General features: G+C 36.7%; 1 protein-coding gene across 1 annotated transcript in view; it reads right to left on the reverse strand.

Annotated features, from left to right (window-relative positions):
• Nucleotides 1-7,894: 7,894 nt before the first annotated feature.
• Nucleotides 7,895-22,887, reverse strand: part of CDC14B (cell division cycle 14B) — a 43,722-nt gene continuing 28,729 nt past the window's right edge. Inside the window, exons 9-14 of the mRNA XM_086479352.1 lie at nt 22,407-22,637; nt 21,513-21,651; nt 21,232-21,385; nt 20,373-20,473; nt 11,501-11,617; nt 7,895-8,164 (exon numbers count right to left, since the gene is read on the reverse strand). Of these exons, the coding sequence (XP_086335478.1) occupies nt 8,125-8,164; nt 11,501-11,617; nt 20,373-20,473; nt 21,232-21,385; nt 21,513-21,651; nt 22,407-22,637 (782 nt within the window). The 3' untranslated portion in view covers nt 7,895-8,124. The remainder of the gene's footprint in view (nt 8,165-11,500; nt 11,618-20,372; nt 20,474-21,231; nt 21,386-21,512; nt 21,652-22,406; nt 22,638-22,887) is intronic.

A 22,887-nucleotide genomic window follows, 5' to 3' on the forward strand; every position in this document is an offset into this window, starting at 1 on the left:
GTGTTAAGGAAGCTTTTAATTTTAGCAGGAACGACTACAAACTAAGATGTTTCATGCCTTACCAAGAAGTGTTTGTGACATTGGGGATGAGGCGGGATATCCTTTCCTTGCAGCTTTAGCATGCTTCCTCACTTGAGCCAGATACCCTAACTTGTTCCCTGTCAAATGGGACACTCGGAGCCATTCTCTGGGATCTGAGAGAAACAAGGAAATGGTGGCAGAAGTGGTGAGGAAAAGAAATGAGAGGACAACCACATGGGACATTTTGGAAATAGCTATCAGCCTCAAGGGAGTCTTCAAATGCCTACTCAACTTGAACTCATTCTTCCAGTTTACTGCGAAAACAGATGAATATAAACTTTTCTTTCTTTTTTCCTGTTCTCTGCTTCTCTTTGTTTTGTATCATTTCTAAGCAGTCTCCTTTGAGAGCAAATAGTGGATGAGACTTGAAGAAAAAAACCTGTTTCACTTGGGAGTAAGCTCTAAGAGTATTCAGAAACCTAAATTAATTCTTACCTGTGTGGTAAGGCTTTACGCAAGTAAGATATGATCATCCTAGAAGGACTACTGACTCTTCTATATGCTTCAAACAGATTGTCTGCAAAGTTAGGCTGCCTGAAGGACTTTTCTTACATTGTTAAATTACTTATAATTTGCTATAATGTGTGATTTCAGATTCCACAAAGAGCTTATGTTAAGTGGCATAGAGATACTGTGACAACCTGTATTAGAAAGAGTGTGCAAAAGTAAATGAAGTGCTGGTATTAGAGGAACCCATGCTGCTGCTTTTTGAATAGTTGCACTGGGTGAACTAATGTAAATTGCTTTCACCTTGTAGGAGGAAGCAACTGCTTGAAATCACTGCAGTTTAAGATTTAACTGCTGCTGCTTTTTTAATAGGTGTTTGGGTGTTTCTGCCAGAAATGGCAATTTCGTGATTCTGGAAGAGGGGTGATTTTGTCTATGGGGGTCTTGGAATTTTTTTTTTTTGCTTGTTAGAATGATTTGTTTTGAACTCCATTGCATTCCAGAACTTACCATAGAATCATAGAATGGTTTGGGTTGGAAGAGACCTTAAAAATCATTAGTTCATCATTCCCTCCCTGTTCCACTTATCCCGTTGGACGTGGAAGAATGTATCTGAATTTTTATTTATGTCTTTGCTTGCAGGAATGAGTGTATCTATAGGTGTGGAGAGCTTCTTTGCAAGGCTCACCTCTGTTTTCCATTGTGTTTTGAAGGTATAGGCTCTTCTTTCACTAACACCTCTTTTTTTTGCTAAGGAAAGCCGTGAAAATGAGGTTTAGTGTAGTTTGTTACTGCTCATTAAACCAAAGTGTCTTAGAGCAGCTAGGTGTGACAGTTTTCTTTTTCAATCTGTCAGACTTTGAGTATGGCTTAAGAGTTTCTCTAGTTGATAGTATCTGAGTATAGAGGAGAAATTATTAATTGTAAGTGGTGACAGCGATTCAATTCCTTTGCCAAGCTTTGAAAAGAGAACTTACTAAATCTCAATCCTCTGTCATATTTAAGATACCAGAATAGCTGTATTTGTTAAGCATGTCTGCTGCTAACAGTCACTCCTGGTTTAGCTTTACTCCTCTATGTAAAGCAAATGGTAGCAGGTGTAGATATATATACAAACACAGCATGCATCTTAGGAAGAGATTAAACTGTGTTGCAGATCTTAGTCATGTTACTCTTTAATGCACTACTACAACGAATGTGCTGTTAGGATTGCTGTAGTGAGTTGACTAGGAAAAACTACTGCATTTCAGCTTCGAGTTTTAGATTAATGTAAATCACAGTAAGCTTGCAAAGAAAGGAATTCACCTTTCTTCACAAGTGTAATTTATGTATGATAGTGTTGATACTGTGTGGTCCACTTGGATGATAGGTAGTACTGTGGTATAGGATTGGCAAGAGTGTATTACTATGAAAGTGCCTTTAAAGGAAAGAGAAGAGGAATGTCTGTGCTTAATGTGAGAATACTAAAGAATAACTAAAACAACTCAGAAGTAGAAAGCCCTGGTAAAAAACTTTAGCTGGTAAATAGGAATCTTAGGTAACTGAGCCCATAGGAGATGAGCTTTCCGCTCTGGTTACACTTGTCATGTGAAAACAGGGCTGAGGGTATGTGCAGCCTTTGGGGTCCAAAGCAAAATCTGTAACCTTAGTACACCTATGTCATTAAGATTATTCTTACATAATGTTCAAGCTATTTTTTTCCCTTCAGAGCTGTCAAAGGCACATGTGCACACATATACACACATCCACATAAAGATTATGTGTATATATACACACACTCATATATATGCAGTGACGAAAGTAATGTAACACTGACTCATTGTCACTGGATCAACAATTGAACGTGTGAAGCATAGTTGTCTTTGTAGAAAAATTGCATTTCAGCCACTGAATAACAGGCATGGAATTAGAGCTTTTTTCTTTCCGTGACATATGCAGGGCAAGTACTCAACAGTGTGTGCTTGGAGGAGGAAAATCTTCAGTCTGTGGGAGAAGCAACAACTGTTACACTTTGGCTCTATTACTTCGAATTTAATGTGAAATACATTAGGTCTTCAACTGGGTTTTGTCTGCAAACAAATGCCATTTTGAAGATGTGATGCAACAAACGTTGCAGATAGCTGCAACTTCAGAGCAGCTTTAGATACTGCATCAGACTTAATGGCAACGTTACCTTTGAGACAAACTAGCACCTAATGAATTGAATAAAGCTTTTGTGCTGTTTGGGTAGCCAGTGTGTGTGTGAATATGCATGTTCTATGTTCTGTTGTCTCCACAGTGTTTTACAGCTAGTTAACAAGGCTTGATAAGCTGCTGTCTGCTTTTAGCAATGGTAGTTCTCTGTCTAGATTTCTACAGTAGTTACTATGTTAATTAAAGATACTGAGTTTTGCATAATGTAATATAAGTAGCAGAATAGCTTTGCCAAAAGGTAAAAATAGCAGCAGTAAGGTACAGATTTATTCTCTTCTGGCAAGAGAAAAAATAAGGTGATATACTATGATCCAGGAATTCTGTGCTTGTTACTGGTTTGGTTATATTTCTGTTACAAATGGATTGAATGCTGTTTTCAGAGGTTCTCCTGGCTCTAGGAAGGGCTCTGGACCTTGGAAGTTGTTGTAGGAAAAGTAAATCCTATTACCCTTTTCAGTGAAGCTTCCACTGAAGAGAAAGATAATTGCAAGCTGGAAAAGGTCTGATCAGTGGGAAGAAGGGAAGGAACCCCAACAAACCAACATACAGCTCACTTAAAAATAGAGGTGAAGTTGGTGTGGAAGAGATGGACAAAAAGGACCTAGAAGCATGACACCACAACACATGTCACCTGTTGTGAGTACTGAGTAGATTTAGTTGTAGGAGTGTGACATTTTGGGAAGAATAGTGAAAGATGAATCATAATGGCAGAACTCAAACTTGGGAAGAAACACAAGCGGGTCTAGAGAGGGACTGTGCTTGAAGGAGGGGTAATGAGGAGGCTGAGCCTTTCCACGGCATAGAAAACCAGAGAACAGCCCTGCCATCTTAAGAGAATGGCATCACAGCACTGATGGAGGTAAAAGCAAGCTCACAAACTGCGTTTGCATAGTGTCTATCATCCTGTTATCGGCAGCACTCGCTGTGGATTTTCTTGCATTAATAGCTGCTGCCAAGGGTAACTTCCTGTCTGCTCCCTCTGTCCTTCAAGACATAAGGAATTTGGGATTTACCACTTTCTAGCATAACTTGTCTGAAGGAATGGGCATAGTGGGAAGAGCTGGGAGGCTTTTGTTTGAGATGATAGTGCCATCTTCTTTGCAACAGCTGTAGTCCACCACACCCTACATGATTCCCTGAGCTTCACAAGCGCATCACCCTCACCCATCTCCGCTCAGCCTTTTTCCACTTTAGGGGCTTACTGGTCAGTCACACCCGTGTGAAACCAACCCCCAAAACAAATGTGAGAAAACCCAAATATATCTTCCTTGACAAATTCTTAGTGAGTTAAGCTTAAAGCATGCAGTTTCTCTTTAACACCAGCCTTGACTATTTCTAAACAGCTCATCCATTTTGCTACAGCATATTTTTATTGACTGCTATATAGGCTCTGTAGAAACAGTAATGCAAAGGAGGCTAAATAGAGCTAAATCAAAGTTATTTAGAAATAATGTAAACAGATTATTCCTGCAGCATACTAACTTGTTGATGGATTTGACCTGGGCCACTGTTCAGCTGTTCCCTGTAGGATTTTTTAGTCCTCTGCCGTTCCCTGCCCAGTGCTAGTACTCCTCAAATCGCTAATGATATAGTAGGGCCTAACTGTTTTCCTTTGGCCATCACATGCATAAACTGATGTTTTCACAAGTAAAACCCATCATTTGCTCTAGCAGGCAACTAGTTTGTCAGAAAAAGGTGGCTTAATCATTCATGTAAGTTTAGAAAGGATCATCTTACAACAGATGAACACAGATTTTTCCAACTATAAGCACATTATCTTTGCAGCAAGTGAAAGTTTACTTGCTTGTCCAACAGGCTCTGCTTCGGGTGTGCAAATTCTGCATTTTCTAATGGAGGTCAGGTAAGGGTGATTAGAAGTATTGATCGCATTTTTTGCTGTTGTGTTTGGATTGTTTTTTATAAAGACTAAAGTAGACCACCATCAACTATTATTGCAAGAAGAAGCATTCCTGAAAATTTAGTTTTTACTTTCGAGGAACCTTTACTTTCATAGTAAGTATCGAAGTATATGGTATTTAATATGAAGCCTGTTTCAAAAAATGAGTACTACATGATCATAGAGGAAGGAAACAAATTAACTAGAACCCCATTGTTCTGTCTTATTGCTGTTTTTTACTGGGTAACATATCCCAACAATTCAAATAATTACAATGGTTTTCCAAAGTGAATCCCCTGAAATGTAGAACGAGCAGTTCTCTATTTCTAAAACTAGAAAAGTTTATGTTTTAAGGATCTGTGCTTTAATTAAATGTTTTCAGGCAGCTGAGATTCTTGCGTAATTTTTCAGAGCGCATATGAGTCAGAGTGGTACAGACATGATGGTTTTGTGCTGAATTTCTTTAGAATGCTGGAAATAAGAGAAAATTAACTTCTGATTACTATTTTTAATTTTACACAATTCATGTTTACAATTCTTACTATTCAATATTTGTATAAAATGAAATACAATATGCAGTATTTTCAAATGAGACACAAATGCATATTGAACTACTTAATAATATGAAGCTTTATCTTAAAAATACCTTCAGCAAAATAAACTCCCATTCTGTCAATCCAAGTTAAAAAAATATGATTAGAAATATACAATTTAAAAATAACCAGGATGAACAACACTGATTAGTCAAGAAATTTTTGATCTTGATAGTCTGTACATGAGTTTATGCAATACAAACAGAGAGCAAACCATTAATACAAAAACTGCAGTGCAACGAACAGGTGAACATCACATTTTTCTTTTTTTCTGTTTTAACGTATGAGTCTCTACAAATAGTTTTTTATTTTAAATCAGCAGCACTTCCTCTGTTGTCATACCGGGGCAAAAATACATGGTCTGTGTTAACATCTGAGTTAAGTTATTGACGCTGTAATGGAAGCCAGCAATTTGATCCAACATATTACAGCTTTTGAGTATGTTGCATACTTCTGAATAAGAGATCAAGGGAGAATCCATCTGTCATGTATTTGAAAGAGGGGAAAGAATTTCTAAGGAAAAACTCCTTATTGATGACAGCAGAAATAACTTCCTTCAGCTGCTCCGTGCTATGATGGTGATGCAGCTGCCGCCACACATTCCATTTTGGCACATAATACTTCAAAAAAGATTTAGAATCCAAGGACTCCCTCACCCATGCCCACTCTTTACTCTTGTACTTAAGACAGCTCTGGTATGGTATAATAAAAATGCTAGACAACGTACTAAATATTCAGAAGAATAAACTAAGCAACACAATTAGATGGGACACAATGAGGTAATGAGTTAATTTTCCATATAAGGCTGTTTGGAGAGTTCAAATGTAAAATCCCTTTGACACTTACATGTTTCTCACTAAGATACTGGGTGGTGGACAGGGTATCCTGAAACACATTCATGCCAAACATGCAGTTTTGGTTTCACTGGAGTTGCTACTGTGTGTGTTTGTGCACTTGTTTTATGCAAATTTACTTCTGATGAACCTGAAAGTGCTAATGGCTCTGCTGGTTACTTCAAAAAAGGCAAATTCCAATTTGGAAGGGGTGTGAAACAGACTGATTATTTTTAGGTTAAAAATGAAGATGCTGAAAGAGGAAGCTCAGTTAGGAGAATGGCAAAGCCAAACACAGTAAATATTACAGCACCATACAAGCCTCTTCTGTTTTCTCTGTGTTCGTATTCGATAGTTTTAACTATCCAAACTCAAGGATGGTAGCTGTAGGCTTACTTACATTTCACATCCTGCTTCCCTGCCAACTCATGATGCACTTGCTACAAAATTTTTTCAAGCCAACGTGTGGTTATTCAAATTGGCATTTAAAAATCACCAGCCTAACAGAAAGCTTAATTTTAATTTAAAAGGATGTAGATTGAAACTAGTCACTGAACCTGCCCATTTACATTCATAAAAAGAAAAGTCTCCCCCTTGCAGAGGTAATCTGTATCTTTAAAAAAAATCAATTATTTCATTTCATAAAAAGAAAAGTCTCCCCCTTGCAGAGGTAATCTGTATCTTTAAAAAAAATCAATTATTTCATTTCATAAAAAGAAAAGTCTCCCCCTTGCAGAGGTAATCTGTATCTTTAAAAAAAATCAATTATTTCATTGCTAACATTGCAGATCTCTCCATTTCTTCTGGTTTCTGCTGTAAGTCACTAAATCAACAGATAACTGTATCATATTTAAGGCTATGTGGTAACAGTCCTCATCTGAGGGATATGCAGCTATAAACTTCAGTTGGCAGACAAGGGTACATCACTGCAAAGCCAGCTTTGAGATTTCATACTGTGAAAAGTGGTGGGGAAAAACCACTGCCAGTGTTTGAAGACAGTCTTGTAGCGGATGAAAATTCCATTCTCAGACATATCCCTTTAAAAATTACACTGCCTTTTTAACAGAGGTAAGCTGTAGTTTTTAAAGCGTTAATTAGATCTTAAAAACTATACCTGCCCCTGAGTTCCACTACCAATCGTTGTATAGCAAGCTTATTTTCCCTTTTTTGTGTGCTGCACTCATTAAGTGTCTCAAAGCTAAAAAACAGTGACATCCACATGTTACCAAGTGTACCAATAAACCCAGGAAAAATTCTTACCTATTAGATATGGTAATCTAAAGTTTAACCTAAAAGACTTGAAGCTAGCAGAAGAAACAGTAATGACATTTCAATATGACAGCACTGCTTTAAATGGTAAGCTGTTTTTCCTCCCCCTTAAAACCATACCAGATTTAAAGCAATTACAACTAGTTAAAAGTGCCATTGGTTGTGAACAACTAAAAATCTAGTACTATTAAAAACAAGTTAATCACTTATAGTTAAGTTTTTTCAAAATAAACAAACCACACAACCTTTGATAATAAAGCACTCTTTGGTGGACAATAGTTACTTTGTTTACTCAATACTGCGGCTTCATAAAAAACTTCATACAAAATAAGAAACAATAGCCAATTAACATAGGAGAGTACCAATACTATAAGAAAAAAGCTTTTGTGGTTGATTTTCAGTCCCAAGCGGAGACTTGAGCCCAGTCTGAATGGACAACACAGATTTATATATTTAAAAGCTCCCACCATCTTCTAATTTCTGGTGGTCAGCAGCTAGGTGATTGCCATCACAACTTTTACACATGCATCATACATACTAGCAAGCCCTCTTTATAAGAGAGAGCTTAAGTATTTACACCTGAGTCTGAACGTACACAGATTTTGTTGGTTTTGTTTGAAGAAGCGTTAGCACATTAGGAAAGTGTTTACCAAGCATAGTGACAGTTCATTTTATTCTACAAGTATGGAAAAGAGTCTTCTGTTTCACTTTTGCTGAAAAATGGAGCCAAAGTAATCTTCCTTGAATTGCATCTAGTCATATCCCCTTCATTCCCGAATATCCTCTTCAGCACTTCTTGCTTATTTGAAATTTAACGCAATACTGTTCTAGTCCTTGGGACACATTGGCTGCTGAAATAAAACATATTTGAGGAAAAAAGTTAAATATGTAGTCAATATGTATTTCAAGCAAACATTTCTGGCAAGGTAAAATGAGCAAATGATACTTGAAAGAAAGAAACAGAAGATAAAAGTCACTGCATATAAAAACACAACAATATTGGTTGTAAAGAAAGCACGGACTGCTCTGATCACAGACAATATGAAGAAAGGTTCCGTTCCATACAGAAAAGCAACAGAGGATTCAAAGTACCATAATTTCATTAAGCGCATTTGCTGTAAAGCATTCCTTTTCTTTCTCTCCCTCTGAGGTATCAGACTGTAGGAAAAGTAGAAAGAATAGTAAAGAAACATTAATTTTTTTAAAGCTAGATTTAGATTACATACAGACAAGCTCTGAAACACTGCAGGTAGTTTTCAGTGTTTGAACAAGGGTGCAGAAGGCTGCTTTACATTTCCAAGCAAAGCAAAAGCATATGAGATTTTTAAAACGTATTGCTCTTTGTTAGTTTTTGTGATATAACTCTCTGGTTAAAAGAAGTAAAGGAATCTATGCAGTGCAGTTTCCATACACGTTCCCCCCATACTCCCACTTGTTTTTTTGTAGTAACCTGACCTGCATTCCCTTAAGCACCTCTACCTATCAAAATTCCTTCACCAGTCAGGATTTAATTTCTAATCAACTACTTACTATACACATAATCCTAATTCTGTTCTATGTGGTAACACAAGAAAGACTGTTTCATTTGAGTCTTAATATGATTCAGTTGGTTTAGATCTGATGTATGTACGTTGTTAAAATACAAGCACAAACTTCTCAGTAATTGGCAAATTTACGAGAAAGATGTCTTAACTGGAGAAACAAGGGCATCCACAGAAAAAGACTGTATAATGCTCTAGTAATGTGATTTCTTGCAGTTCAACAAGCGTGTCATAATGAGTTATGTCCACCAGTACTGGTCTTTTGTAGATGGCAGCTGACATCTAAAGATGCTCCACAAACAAAATGCAGTGAAGGTTATGAATAGGATTGAAATTCCCTAAATTCTCTTTGCAAAGCCAGAATAGAGTGCTTTAGCTGTAAATGTCTGTTTTGGCTGAAAAATCATTCTGGAGGCATTCTATGACACTGACTCCAACAGTCTGAAGGGTGAAATGGCAAATGAATTACCCGGTTATACTGGATTAGGATGGGTCACAAATGTGATTCATCTACGGTAAGAATTGAGTAAAATGACCTAAAGAATCAACAAATGAGATTAATGCAAAAAACCTGCAAGATGTTTCCACTGGAACATATCAGGTAAGAAAATGAAAGAGGTACACAGTAATGTTGGAAGTTCAAAGAAGGCAACAAGGTCTTGACAAAGACAGATGTTGGTTAGGGCATGATCTCAATTTTGTGATAATTATTCTCCTCTTCATCTGGAATAGGTCAATCTGAGCACTATGAGGTGATGCAAACTGCACAGACTTCAAGAAATTAAAATAAAATTAAAAAGAGACAAAAAAACAAAGGGATGCTTAAAAAAAAAAAAAGTGAGGTTTTGCCAAAAGCTACAGGAAAAATAAAAGGACACCTACAGGTTTAACAACAAGCTACTGCATTCTAAGTCCATGAAATCATACAGTCATACCAAAACACCCTTTAGAGGGACCAGCACCCAATTAGTCCTCTCAGATGACAAGATAATGAATAATTCCAGAACAGTGACACAACTACTTAGGAAAAACTTGATTATTGGATCCAAGCATAAAGTGACTGAAATTCTTTGACCACAAAAGTTAGAAGAAAAGAGACAATATATGGAATGAAATATCTGGGCTAGAAGATTTAGAAAATCCATTAAAATATGAAGTAGTTTATGAAGTTTGAGATCAATCTGACCCTTGGTCCTCAGCGTCAAATCTGACAATACAGCTACAGGATTTCTTTCAAAATAACTCAAATAATCTATGAACTTTATTTTAGGGATGTTATTTCCTCCTAAGGATAGGTATTCTCATCTCACACAACATAAAGGTCAACTTGGAGGTGTGTTTTCCACGAAAAATCTCTGTTCAATTACACATGTGCATGTATACAGCCACCAAGCATTGCAAGGAGCTTAAAACTGTGAGAGGTATGAGGAATAGAAACAGCAGGTAGAATCCCATCAATTCTTTTTGGACCAAAACTGACATGGCAAAAAAGATACAAAATGGAGGAAAAAACCCCAACCAACCAAACAGGAAAACCCTGATAAATACTTCAGATTTTTAGTAAAACATGCATTTCAGTAAAAAGATTATTTTTTAACATATTGTTATACAAATCAAAACGTAATTCACATAGCCACTACTAAAATTTGACTAGAATTTACTGCAGTCTACTATTAATGACTATTTTGGTTGCCTGATAGAGTGAATTTTTCATAAGTTCTGTTACCTTCAAGGTAACAGGATGAGGAAGGGGAAAGAAAAGCTCTGTGGGGAAAAAGCTGCACAAGAATTTGGAATTTTCAGCAATTTTTACCAATCAAGCTACATCCCTACTTTTTATGTTATTTGCCACCTTTTACTGTTCCCAACAAAAGTAAGTCTCTTCAGCACCTCACAGACCCACACAAAAGTTTTTCACTGTAAGCACAAAATTGGTCAATTTTAACTACTGCGAATTGCTTGAAAATTGTATCAAGCTACAGTCTCAGGCTCATCTTTGATAATGACCTGGACAGCTGCTGTAGAGGGCATGAACACATGCACACACAGAGAAATGTAATATGGCTATATGCTTCTGGGCCAAAAGGCACGTTCATACTCGCATAAATCCATCTGAATTTAAAACTTCATTAAGCTTTACCAAATAGGTTCAGTTCAGATTATCAGCCACACTCTCAGTACAAAATCTCGTATCAGTGTACACATGCATGTTATACATTTCATGTCTCCGCTACTACTGCATTTCAGTTGTCCATCAAATTCCTCTTAGTTTTGACTTCAGGTACTGACTAATAATTGACTTAATGCTGTGAACAACTTTTCCACCTTTTACTCCAGGCAGAGGTTTGCTAAAGAAAGGCTTTTTTTGGTTACCCAAATCCCTCACTTTCAGTAATGCTGACTCATATTAGGAATTACAACATAAAATTCTCAAAGTTGAAGGACTGTGCAACATAACAAATGACATAAGATTTAAGGTTCCAGATATTCTCAGTATGTGACATAAACCATAAAATTGTTTCTCATTTCCCACTGCTATGAGGAGGAGCTGAAATGTGGCAAAAGCTCCTGTCAGCAATGGATATGCCACCTCAAAGTATTTGCCTACACAACAGTTACTGAATCTGTAAAGAGGGTAACTCTCACCTTTTTAAACTGTTTTTCCTTGCAGCAGACCTGGTAGTTCTTTTAGTAATGTCTGTACTGTCAGAAATGCTAGGTTCAGAGGTTTTATTTTTCTGAACACTGGACTGCAGAATTACTCTGAAAACAGTAGGGAAAAAAAAGAAATATTATATAACCTGAAAGTTTCTAGGAAAACACTGAAAAGAGGATATTACAGTTGCAGCAGAGCTAACAAGTATCAGCTGGCTTTTCACAAATTGCTCTGAAAAGCAAACTGTTCTGCCTGAAACACATCCTTCTCTTTATAACATCCTTGTTACAATTATGGTAATGCAAGTTGTTTTATTAGGATCATACCAGTTTGTTTTATTATTGGTTTGGGGTTTTTTTTATTTGCTTTCAAAGAACGGATTCAATTAGTGGGTTTGAATTTCCTGTTAGGTTTTTGGAACACAAAAAGCTAAGAAATTGTATTTTAAATTACTGCAACAAAACAACAACAAAAAAAGATACAATGTGAAGTATGTGACAAAACCATTCAGTATTTTCCAGACTGATACAGAAAGGTATTCAGAAAAAAACCCAAGTAATGCAATTTGTGAAGATCAAAGTCTGAATCTCCTGCAATTAACCATGAGGTACTCCTTTCAAACACAGTAGGCTAGGAAAATCATTGCATATGCTGGCATTTTGCTCTTACAGGGAATTAATACACCATACTCAAAACTCAGCTTTACATGCTGGTTGTGCTCAACCACTTTTCTGGAAGACTCTAGAGCAATATATTGACTATTTCTTAAACAGGCAAATAAATCCTAGCATTGCTTACATCAATAAGAAAAGAATTCCAGATTGTGAAATGCAAACAACTATTTTTAGCACCAGCCAACTGGTTCATAGGGAAACCTTGTCTTCTGTATTCCTGAATACTTGTAGTGAAATTATGATACTATAGATAAAATGTGACAACTGGTCAACGGAGCCCAGAGATACCTATTTAGTGCATAATTTTATATGTCTGTTCCTTAGTCACTCCATCTATGCAAGGTTCCAACTATAAAACTATGCATCATTTTAGAGATTCAGAGCTAAGAGTAACTTAGCTATTACTGTTTTTTTTTTCCCTGCTGACTCTAGTTTTCAGTGGCTTCACTGAGTCCATCCATGTCAGTAGATTCTATTGGACTGGAAATCAAAACCTTCATTAAGTTGTATAAACTGCAGTCTGGTTGCTTAATACTCTGAAGAAACTGTTTTCAATGAAGCCTAGATGTGAACATAAAGTGTAAGTTTTGCAGCAAAAGTGGACAAGCATACATTGGAGAAAATACGAGTATTTTCATACTCATGTTAACATATTCACCAAAACAGAAATGGAAAAAATAAACCCTATGCTTTCATTGTTTTATATGGGTTTGATATCAGAATTAGAATATGCATCCAAGATAACATAATTTCATCTAAAATAAATTCTTTACAGCAGTAAAACGGATCAGCAAACTTATCTACCACATACTTCTTAGCAAACAGATGACTACAGAACTACAAAGTTTAAGTATTTTAAATTTCTACTTGAAGAAGTCTCTTTCAATATTTCAGACTTGGAAAATCTTGTCACTTGATTTGCAAAAGTCCAAACAGTCTTCTCTTCCTCCAAGATAAGATACAAGTTTGTATTGGCATGTACTATCAAAATGCAAAGCAAATTCTACTGTAAACACAGCACATTCAAAGTCATGGGAATCGGCTATTTGAGAGGCTGAAAAAAAAAACAGATACCTTCAACATTGTATCATGCTTCTGTAGACCACACAAACTCTTCTAACAATTTGCTTTCCTTGCATGCCCAAGATGAAAAGGTTCAAAACCTGCAAGTTCATTTTATAATTTCTGTTGTGCTTGTAAACCAGTTCTAACAAGTTCTAATATTAAAACTTAAAATCCTCTTTTCAGTGCCATAGTTGTCACAGAACATGAACAAATTTGGGCTACTGCACTTTCAACTAAGCTTTAAAAATTACACCAGTGGTGAAAAAAGACTTGGATTGTACCTTTTATCTGTTCCACTAGCAACTTCAGGACAGAATGGAAAGGTACAAACCTGGCTCAATCCTGTAACATTTAATCACTGAAATACATGCATGACCAAATCATGGCACATGCTGGTTTCTCAGTGCTCAAGCAGACAGAAGTACCAAAAAAGTCGTGTTTTCTTTTCCTTAAATATATACGTACAATGTCTCTCTACAAAATGCATGTAACATATATTTAAAAGAAAGTGAAAGTTATGGGAATGTTATCTAACGGTTATAATCTTTCTCTTACAGAAGTTCAGAAAACAGGTCAGTATACAGGGCTTAACTCCATATACTTATCTAATACGAACTGAAACACTATGAAGTGTCAAGATACCATCTCGCACACACATTTAAATATTCATCTTTTCAACATACTATAGGAAAGTCCTTATTTCCCACAGAATTACATTTTATCTGTTCAAAACAAAGACAGAAAAGAGGTTCTAAATGGAAACATGACTTATAAAAATAGTCACCATATATAACTACACCTTAAAACCAAACAAACCACAACATCATCCTCTTCAGATTGCTGAAGCAATACACAACTTCACACAGCTACCCAAGAGTAAAGATTAATTGAAATCCCTGTGAACAAAACGTTTGGTGAATGATTAAACAGACATGTTTAAATCGGACTAAAATTCTATAGGTCCAAGGCTGATAGCACCTCAAGGAAAACAGATGAGGTCCCATGTGCACCTTCGTCTGACATGGTGTTACAACTGAACACCCAGGGCTGTCTTCAGGTCCTACAACTGTCAGCTCAGCAGCAGTCACAGTGCCATCAGAGCTTTTATTAGAATGCTACCGCATACAAATTTAAGGTAAGAAAAGAAACTATCTTTAATGTATGGAATTGTGATGTAACACAATTAGACTAGCAGCCTCACTTGACAGCAGGTGTGGAGGCTTGTAAGGTCACAATGCCCTGGACAGAGCAAGGACAAGAGCTGAGCAACTTGTTCATCTGGCAGGAAACAGCCAAAGGGTAAGAGATGCTGCTATCTGCTTCTCCCTTCTAGAAACCTTGTGAGGGGAGATAACAGCTGAAGGAGGGAGCCTTGCAGAGGCAAGATAGCTCTGTTTTGGCTAATGAGTGCAGAAAAACTGTTTCAGCACAAAACTCTGAAGGCTACGCTGCCCCGCAGTGAAACTTTTGCTTAATTATCTAGGAAATTAATGTCACAGTTAACACCCCTGCTTAATTCTATACATATATGACTATGTCACTCAACTCTCCCCCTAAATCATATACATAACCCGTGGGAGGGGAAACAAAGAATTAGAGAATAAAAAGAGGAGAATAAGGGGTAAAAATCGGGAGAAAGGGACTGAAGATCTAGAAGAGACAGTTGATGGGCTGTGCTCCTCTTCCTCCACCCCAGGTAGGGATGCCTTCTTGGTAAGAGCTGTGACTTCACCCCTGGCAAGGAATACCCAGAAAACTTGGCCAGCATTATTATAATGTATTAGTGATATTGCAGTAAGTGCATTTATCAACGGCAATTCCACACCTGTTATATCTGTCGCTCTAATAAATTACCTGTATTTGCAACTTCGAGAAACTGTTTCAGTGAAAGTCCCTGAGAAGGCTCTGACAGGCAAACGTCACATCCTTACTCATAATGTGACAGCAGGTTCGATAGACAGGTTTTGTAACATACATGAGATGAGCCCAAAATCTCAGCACCAAAAAAAATCCAAAACTATATTAGAGAAGGGTAAGATCCTCTGGACATCCATCTTACTGCATTGTAACTGTTCATGTAAAATATCATGTCATGCTGCATGTGACAAGAACCAACTTCCAGGAACACCAGCAGAAAGTGCACCTGATGTATACAAAGTGCTGTAATAGCGACACTACTAAAACAGGTAATCCATATATCATAAGAACTTTTTTATCTTCAGTTAATCTGTAATGGAAGCATCATTTGGTAGTTCTGAACCTTATGTGCTCCCTAAACACTAGACCAATTTGCACACTACTTTCTTATTCAAGCTAACATATCAGCCTTTAAACAAATGAAAACATACTTAAATGGAACAGTGTTTGGGTCAGTAGCACAGTAGCAAATAGTTCACAACTTTTCTTCACCATTTAACTCAGACCGGGGTAGAGAGACAGATATACCATCAGGACACAAAAGCCCAAACCCCACAACCCAAGACAAAATCTGCAAAACTGGAAGTGCCAGCAAGGTAATACATCTTGGAGATAAATCAATCCACATAACAAGCTTTTTTAAAAGAAAAATTATTACAGTATCCTAGAGAGGGATAAGGGGAAGAGAGGTTACACAGGAGCATGTCTTTGACCTGCAACGGGCATTTTATTCTTGCCAAGGCTACCTGTTTTATGAGGTTTGTTAAATGCAATATTGTCTTCTTCTTCATCACCTCATGATTTTTAGGAAAATAGAGAGCGTCTACCACTGTAAGAAAAGTTTAAGCTCAAGCTCTTCCTGGACACAAATCAACACTGTATGATTGTCAATCCTGGATATGAGGCAGCAGCACCAGTAACCCAATTGCTTGCATTGTGACACATTTACCAACATCAAACAGTCTTTTCTCTTTACCTCTAGCAAGGGAGTTTTTAGACAGAACACAGAAACCGTAAGAGAAAGAAAGGATGATAGTTGAGTGAAATTGATGTTACAGTACAGAAAAACAAAGGACAGATTTTTTTCATTTTTTCAGCCTGTGTTTTGTTTAGCTTTTTAGTCTGGAATCTGTGTTCTGACCTTTGGAAAACAATGAGACAATAAATAGTACTACATGTGGTGTATACCTTTGAAAACAAGCCTCACATTTAAGTATGTCCTTTAACAAAGTGAGTTACCAATGAAAAAAAAAAAAGCTAAAGTGATCTTTAGTTCTTTCTTTTTTTTTTTTCCTCCAAAAGAATAGGTTAAGATGACCTCAGCTAAGGCTAATAGGATAACTAAGTTGCCCGCAAGTCCCCAGTTCTCATCCTTTAGTTATTAGGTCACTTACTTTAGCAGAAAGAGTCCCATACTTTTTAAAAGTGCGGAAAAAAAGTTGCAAGGCTAAAGGTAAGAAGGATAGAAACCTAACAATGTTCTGCCAGAAGAGAATACCTTTTCTTACTTAGTATTCTGGTGTAAACCACTTTTCTGACCTATTTTTTCTCTGAGAACACCAGAGTTTCAAGCATTCACCCAAAGTAACCATTTCACTTTGAGGGTGGTGGTGGTGGAACAGATCCAGGGAGACCCAGTAGCAAGCAAAAAGTTCTGTTTGCATTTCCTGGCAGTTCTGGATGCTGCTGAAGTTTTTTTCGGCCAAAAGATTGAAGCTGTTGTTTGATGAAAACGTTGTACCTTTTAAATGGAAGCAAGCCACAGCCATCATTGCAGCTACTCTGACAAAAGCAGAGTGGAAAAAGAGTGAAAACTGTATTCAAGGAACTAATATATTTTTAATGCTTTACTCAGCTCCTGAATCCAAGTAACAAAAAGAAGGGAATTAACTAGTCTCAACGTTCTACAAAAAAAATAATTAAGAACAAAGAAGATGAAACCAGATTGGCTAGGTAAACAAATGAGCCTTGACATAATACTGCAACCTGCCTCATCTTCTGCCACGTTAAATCCCATTTTAGTGTCATTTATGTCACGTAATGCTACAATCTCTTAGTAAAACCAAAGACCTACTGACATTTCTAACAAATTCTAATTCCTGGCATTTCACGTGAGTAAAACCATCCTTTGGGAAACTAAGCATCTTTGAAAGTTTGTGAATTTCAAAGTAAAACTGGAGCTAGTATCTTCATTTGCAATACGTAAAGGGTAGGATCGTATTTTAAAGCAGTACTTTTTCCTTCTTACACATACAGTTTTGTTTATATAGTTTTGCTTATTTGCAGGAGCATGCAGAGAAGAAAGGCTTCAATATTATAAATTATTCTAATTATAAAAGCTCTGCACCTTTTTGTATCGCAAGCCAGCCATAAAAATCAGTTATTCCAAATAATATATACAAAAACACACAAAGCCAGAGCAGTGAAATTTACTCTTGCAACAAAGCCAGTAAGAAACATGATATGAAAACATGCATTTATGAGACATACTAGACAGAAAGTGTGAGCTATTGTAGAGAAATGGAATGGGACACTTACACAGTGGCTCTCTCTCAGGGGGTCCTGATGGTTACTATGTTCTTAAACCATCTAGACAGAATAGCAGGCTGGGCAGAAGGGAGCCACATACAATCCACCAGATGACAATGCTACACAGTGTAGACACCAGCATAGCTAGGAGCCATCTAAAAAAGGGGTTGGAGGGGGAGGAAAAGATGAACAAAAATTCAAAAGCAAAAGCTATTGGTGCATTTTAGCTTGTTTCAAGTTCTTCAAAAGCATATTGCTCTACAACCTTTGCCAAGCATTTGGGTACTTTCTATGACTCTAACTATCCATGCAACCGTAAATTCCCAAATGCGGTATCCGTGTGTTGTTGGAATAAAAGCAAATTTTCTGAAATCTTCACGAAAGTCTTCTATTCCAAAGAAAGTCTGTATCACTCTTTTGAAAATAGCGCATGCTGAAGCAGTACATCTCTGACTACTTGCTGCCATCTCCTACGCAGTCTGATCATCCTGTACACATACATCCTACTTCACAATCCTATGTTTTAATAGTAAAACATTAGATCAGAGCCAGCTCAGTTTGTAGGAACAAACAATTTATGTAAACACCCAGATGATGAGGTATATTACCTTCCTGTGTTCAAAGTAGCAAAAGCTACTCATAATCCTTTGCCAAAGGTGCAGAATATTGCTAATTGAACATACAAAGTATCCATTCATCAAAGCACATAAAGTTTCCTTCAACAAACATTAACAAACGTTATACACAGCTCCCTTGTGACTTAAATGTAAGCAATGCCTCTAGCTCTCAAGGACTGTAATTGTCCCAGCTTCTAGTGTTCTTATTTTGCCCTTTTTTTTTTTTTCTTTTCTGTGAAATAAAACTACACAGAGGATTTAGAATCTTCTTTTTGTTTGCTCAGATAAAATGAATCAATTTCACTGCAAGACTAATTATTTTTAGCAGTCTGAACCAAAAGGGAAAAAGACTGACACCTCTTCTAGTAGGGAATACTTCTGACTCATGTAGGCATCTAAATAATCCTCACAATATTTTGGTTTAATAATAGTAACATGAAGGATATAAGAAGTTATACATTCATTTTTCATCAAATTATTTCATACAAGCTGCAAACCATACAAATAACTTGGAGGAGGAGGGAAATTCCAACTCCCTGTGCCACAATGCACACTATGAAAAACAACTATAACCTCTAGACCAATTATTTTGATTTTACAGGAGTACAACCTAACTGGTTTTAATTAGAGCTGTCATGTTGCAGAATGCTTCATGAATGGAATAGTATTTTAACAGCTGATAGGCTTTCTGCATATTAAGGTAGTGGCTCTGAATAGATTATCACACAGTCTACATTCATTCTATGAAAACCTACAATAAATAAGATCTGTCACAACCATTATTACATGACTTTTAAGTACCTTTTATGAAAAAAATATGAAGAAGTGGAAACTTAGGCACTATGTGCCTTAGAAACTAATGTGCAAGGTAGCTGCTTTTTACTGTGCTATTTGAGGTAACTGAGGTGATGCGTTTTGGGGTTTTTTTAATGTCAGTTGGGTACAGGTTTTGTTCTGAATCTGTTACTTCTTATATGATTGATTGCCTGTGTAAATTATAAGCATGAACAAAAGAGAATCTTTTAAAACAAAAGCAGAATTCACATATAACAATGTATGAAGGTTTCCAAAGACATACTCCCTTACCTTCAGCACAGTCTTACTAAATATCTCTCACTTTTTCTAAAAGCCTGATGACACTGTTTGGTCTTAAAAAAAAAAGAAAAAGGAAAAAAAGTCCAGCAGCTAGCAGCACCACCCCATACAAAAAAGACAGCACAACAAAAGCCAGGTTGCCTTTAGTCTGTGATTCTGGTGCTGTGTTCTTTGGAAAAATCTGACAGTCAGGTATCACCATTCCTTTCCTAGCAATCAAATGAGATTCAGGTATGTCTTGCAAGTCTTGTGCTCTCCTGTAGTTTATTTAAGGGTAGACAGAAAGTATTTCTACCTACAGTTGCTACAAGCTACAACAGATGCAAAGGCGACTACGAAATTGCTTTTACAGGTGGTGTTTCAGTACTTGTCTACAATAAAGAGACTAGCACAGCAGATTCCCTGACAGAAATGCAGTCCTTTTGAATTTATTTACTGAAATAGTGCTACTCTCTAGATCTACCAGCTATTATCCCAAAGCCCACAGGATTTAGGGAAAGTTCCTCTCCAAGGAAAAGGAAATGAAAGGAAACTAAAGATTCTTTTTTCAATTCTTCTTCTTAGGTGGCTGACTTTACCTCAAAAAACAGCGTGTACCTTATTCAAGCCAATCAAACACCACCACATGGAGTCATATTCTTCCATTTTTATAACACCACAGGAAAGACAAGAGAATGTTTGTGCTCAAACTAAAAGTAAAGCATTCAGAAATACTATGGGAGCCTGTAAAGTGCAGACTACTGGAACCAAAACCAAAGCAGAAAACTAGAAACTGAGTAATGCAGTTCTTTAACTGGTTAAAGTTCTCCTGCCTCCTTAGCGCTCACCAAGACCTTCAGAGAAACAGTGAACCTCATGCTTGCTTTAAATGAGTAAAAGCAGCCTTGGCAACAAGCTTTTGTTTGGCTGCATATAGAAAAGGATGAAAGTATTTCTGGCACTTATACATCCAGAAACTGACTTACCTTAGTGGAGATGCAGTTGGAGCTTTTGCCTGCCTTCTACTTTTCAGAGCACGAAGCTTATCCCCTTGTGTTACACAGTTTGTTTCATCTTCATCACTGTACTGGGTAAGTGGAGGGGATTAAAAGATTAAAATACGGACACTTAGACATGTAAGAATTAACCTTATCTTAAATCTTAAAGTTAGAATTACTGCAACAGGCAAGTTTGCCAGTATAAAATAAGTGGAAATCACTTTCATAAATACAGCTCTGTTCTTTCCAGTTTCATGCTTGATGCTTTTAAAGCTGTAAGCCATTAAGTGGTGTATGAATTGCATGCATCAGAATGTTTTCTACCTTTAAAACAGTAGAAACATAATATCGAATCTTTGCTTAGGTACACTAAGTATAATCTTCACTCAAGTACAGCATTTCCCTCCTTCACTTGCCTTTTTAAAACAGCAGTACTATTTTTTTAAAGGCCACATCAAAAGGTATTATAGAAGTTGCAATTACTTGGAAACTAAAAAGAGCAAAAACCTTTCATCCCTTCCCTTTAAACACAGACAATGAAATAAGAGACAATCCAAAACAAAATCACTGTTTTTGATTGCAAATCTTGAGTATTTTTTTTTGTTCTAATATTTACCTAATTACTAAAGACCAAAGTATGATAAGGGTGTTGCTACTTCACGAGTACCGCACTTCATTTTTCATATGTACTATCCATACTTTCTCCCCCTGCCCCCCCATATCCCTTGATAGAAAAAAGGGAAATCTGATTAACATATTTTTAGTGGACCCACAAGTTTGTTCAGAACCTGAGAGATTCTCAATAGCAGTTACAACTTTTACAAGAGCACTATATTTGGAAGGTTACCAGTTCAATGTCCTTTTGGATGGTTCTCCTGTTTCTTGTGTCATTAATTGAAATATCATCTACTCCTGACAGAATTCTTGTTACAGTAATTTTACAGTTTCCTTTCAACTTTGCATGGAAAATATCTCCTTCTGTCCAAAGTTCTGCCTGTTTGCTATTATAACATGAAAAAAAAAAAAGCCCAAAACACAAAAAATTAACACCAAAGATTAAGTGTACAATAAAAGAAGAAGATGACATCTAGATCCATTTTTGAAATAATTTATAGCCAATCTACTTACTCCATCAGGAAGTGTTGTTGTGGTCCAATCACTGAACCAGGTCTATTTATTCTAATCCAGGCAATAGCTTCAGCAGCTGTCATCCGATAATGCTTCATGATGTAACAGGCAATAAGTGTACCAGTTCGTCCAAGACCAGCTGTGTAAGATAAAAGAATGTCTTAAAATAAAAGAATGTCAGTTAAGAAAAGGCCTTTCTCCTTCAATCACAGCATTATCAGGTATGCTAGTGAGGCAAAGTTCGTGGAGAACAAATGCCTGATAAACTATCAAAGACGGTATGGGAAGGGAAACAAACTTCCTCTAGAACCACAGAAAACTGTATCTTTTTACTAGCTGCATTGGGCATGCTCTGAATATCTTTTCCTTGGCAACCTAACTCTAGAGGAACAGATACTCAAAGCATGTCGAATGTAGCTAGTATTAAAGGGTTTCTGAGGGATAAAGATTTCTGCGGTTCTGGAAGAACACTTACACATTATGAGGAGTGTCCTCAAAAAGCTGCATTAATATTTTCAAAAGTTTATGACTTGGTATATTTAACTGTGTATTTTCAGAAAGACCTATGAACCTTGCCAGGACTTCAAACTCTTGCTCAAAAGTATCCTTTGAAAGTGTTAACACTTTCTAGCAGAAAGAGCTGTTAATATTGGCAAGCTCGCTTTCCCTAGCCTCATTTTTGGAAACAACTCGGAAGATTTTTCTTGAACTTCAGAAAGTTAGAAGATGAAGCGCACAACAGAAGCATAGAAAGAATTTGTGTGAAAAAGCTGCAGTTTGGCAAAGATGTTAGTAACATGTTAGTAACCAGATATAATGGAATTACAGTGCAAAATGTGTCAGGAACTGTAACTATAAGCATCACTTGGAATATAAATTGGTTTTGCACTATACCTTTGCAATGAACGGCTATAACACCTTCAGCATTTTCACAAATATTTAGAAATGTTTTAACTATAGTATCACTAGGTGTGCTTCCATCAGCAAAGAAGAGGTCAAAATGCTCAAATCCAGCATCTGTAAATCGTTTGGCATCATACAGTTTTTTGTTGAGGCGTATTACAGTGGTGACCTTATGTTTCCTGAAGTATGGGAAGTAAGCCTCTGGAGCATGATGTGGATAGCCTATTGGAAAAAAGAAGGGGGGGGGGGGGGGAAAGAAAGACAGTAAAGCTCAAACTGCAGAAACAAAGACTAAAAAACAAGAGATGAAAACAATCCCAAAATAGAACTCATGTTCAACATAAAAAAATAGACTAACTGAAAATGGAATTTTAACATAATCACCTAGGTCAGATAACAATTAAACCAAGCATTAAAATTTTACTGCCAGGGTTCTTATAAAAGAAAAAGAGCCAAGGAAAAAACACACCGT

This window comes from Leptosomus discolor, chromosome Z (assembly GCF_034619465.1).
Source record: "Leptosomus discolor isolate bLepDis1 chromosome Z, bLepDis1.hap2, whole genome shotgun sequence".
NCBI lineage: Eukaryota > Metazoa > Chordata > Aves > Leptosomiformes > Leptosomidae > Leptosomus > Leptosomus discolor.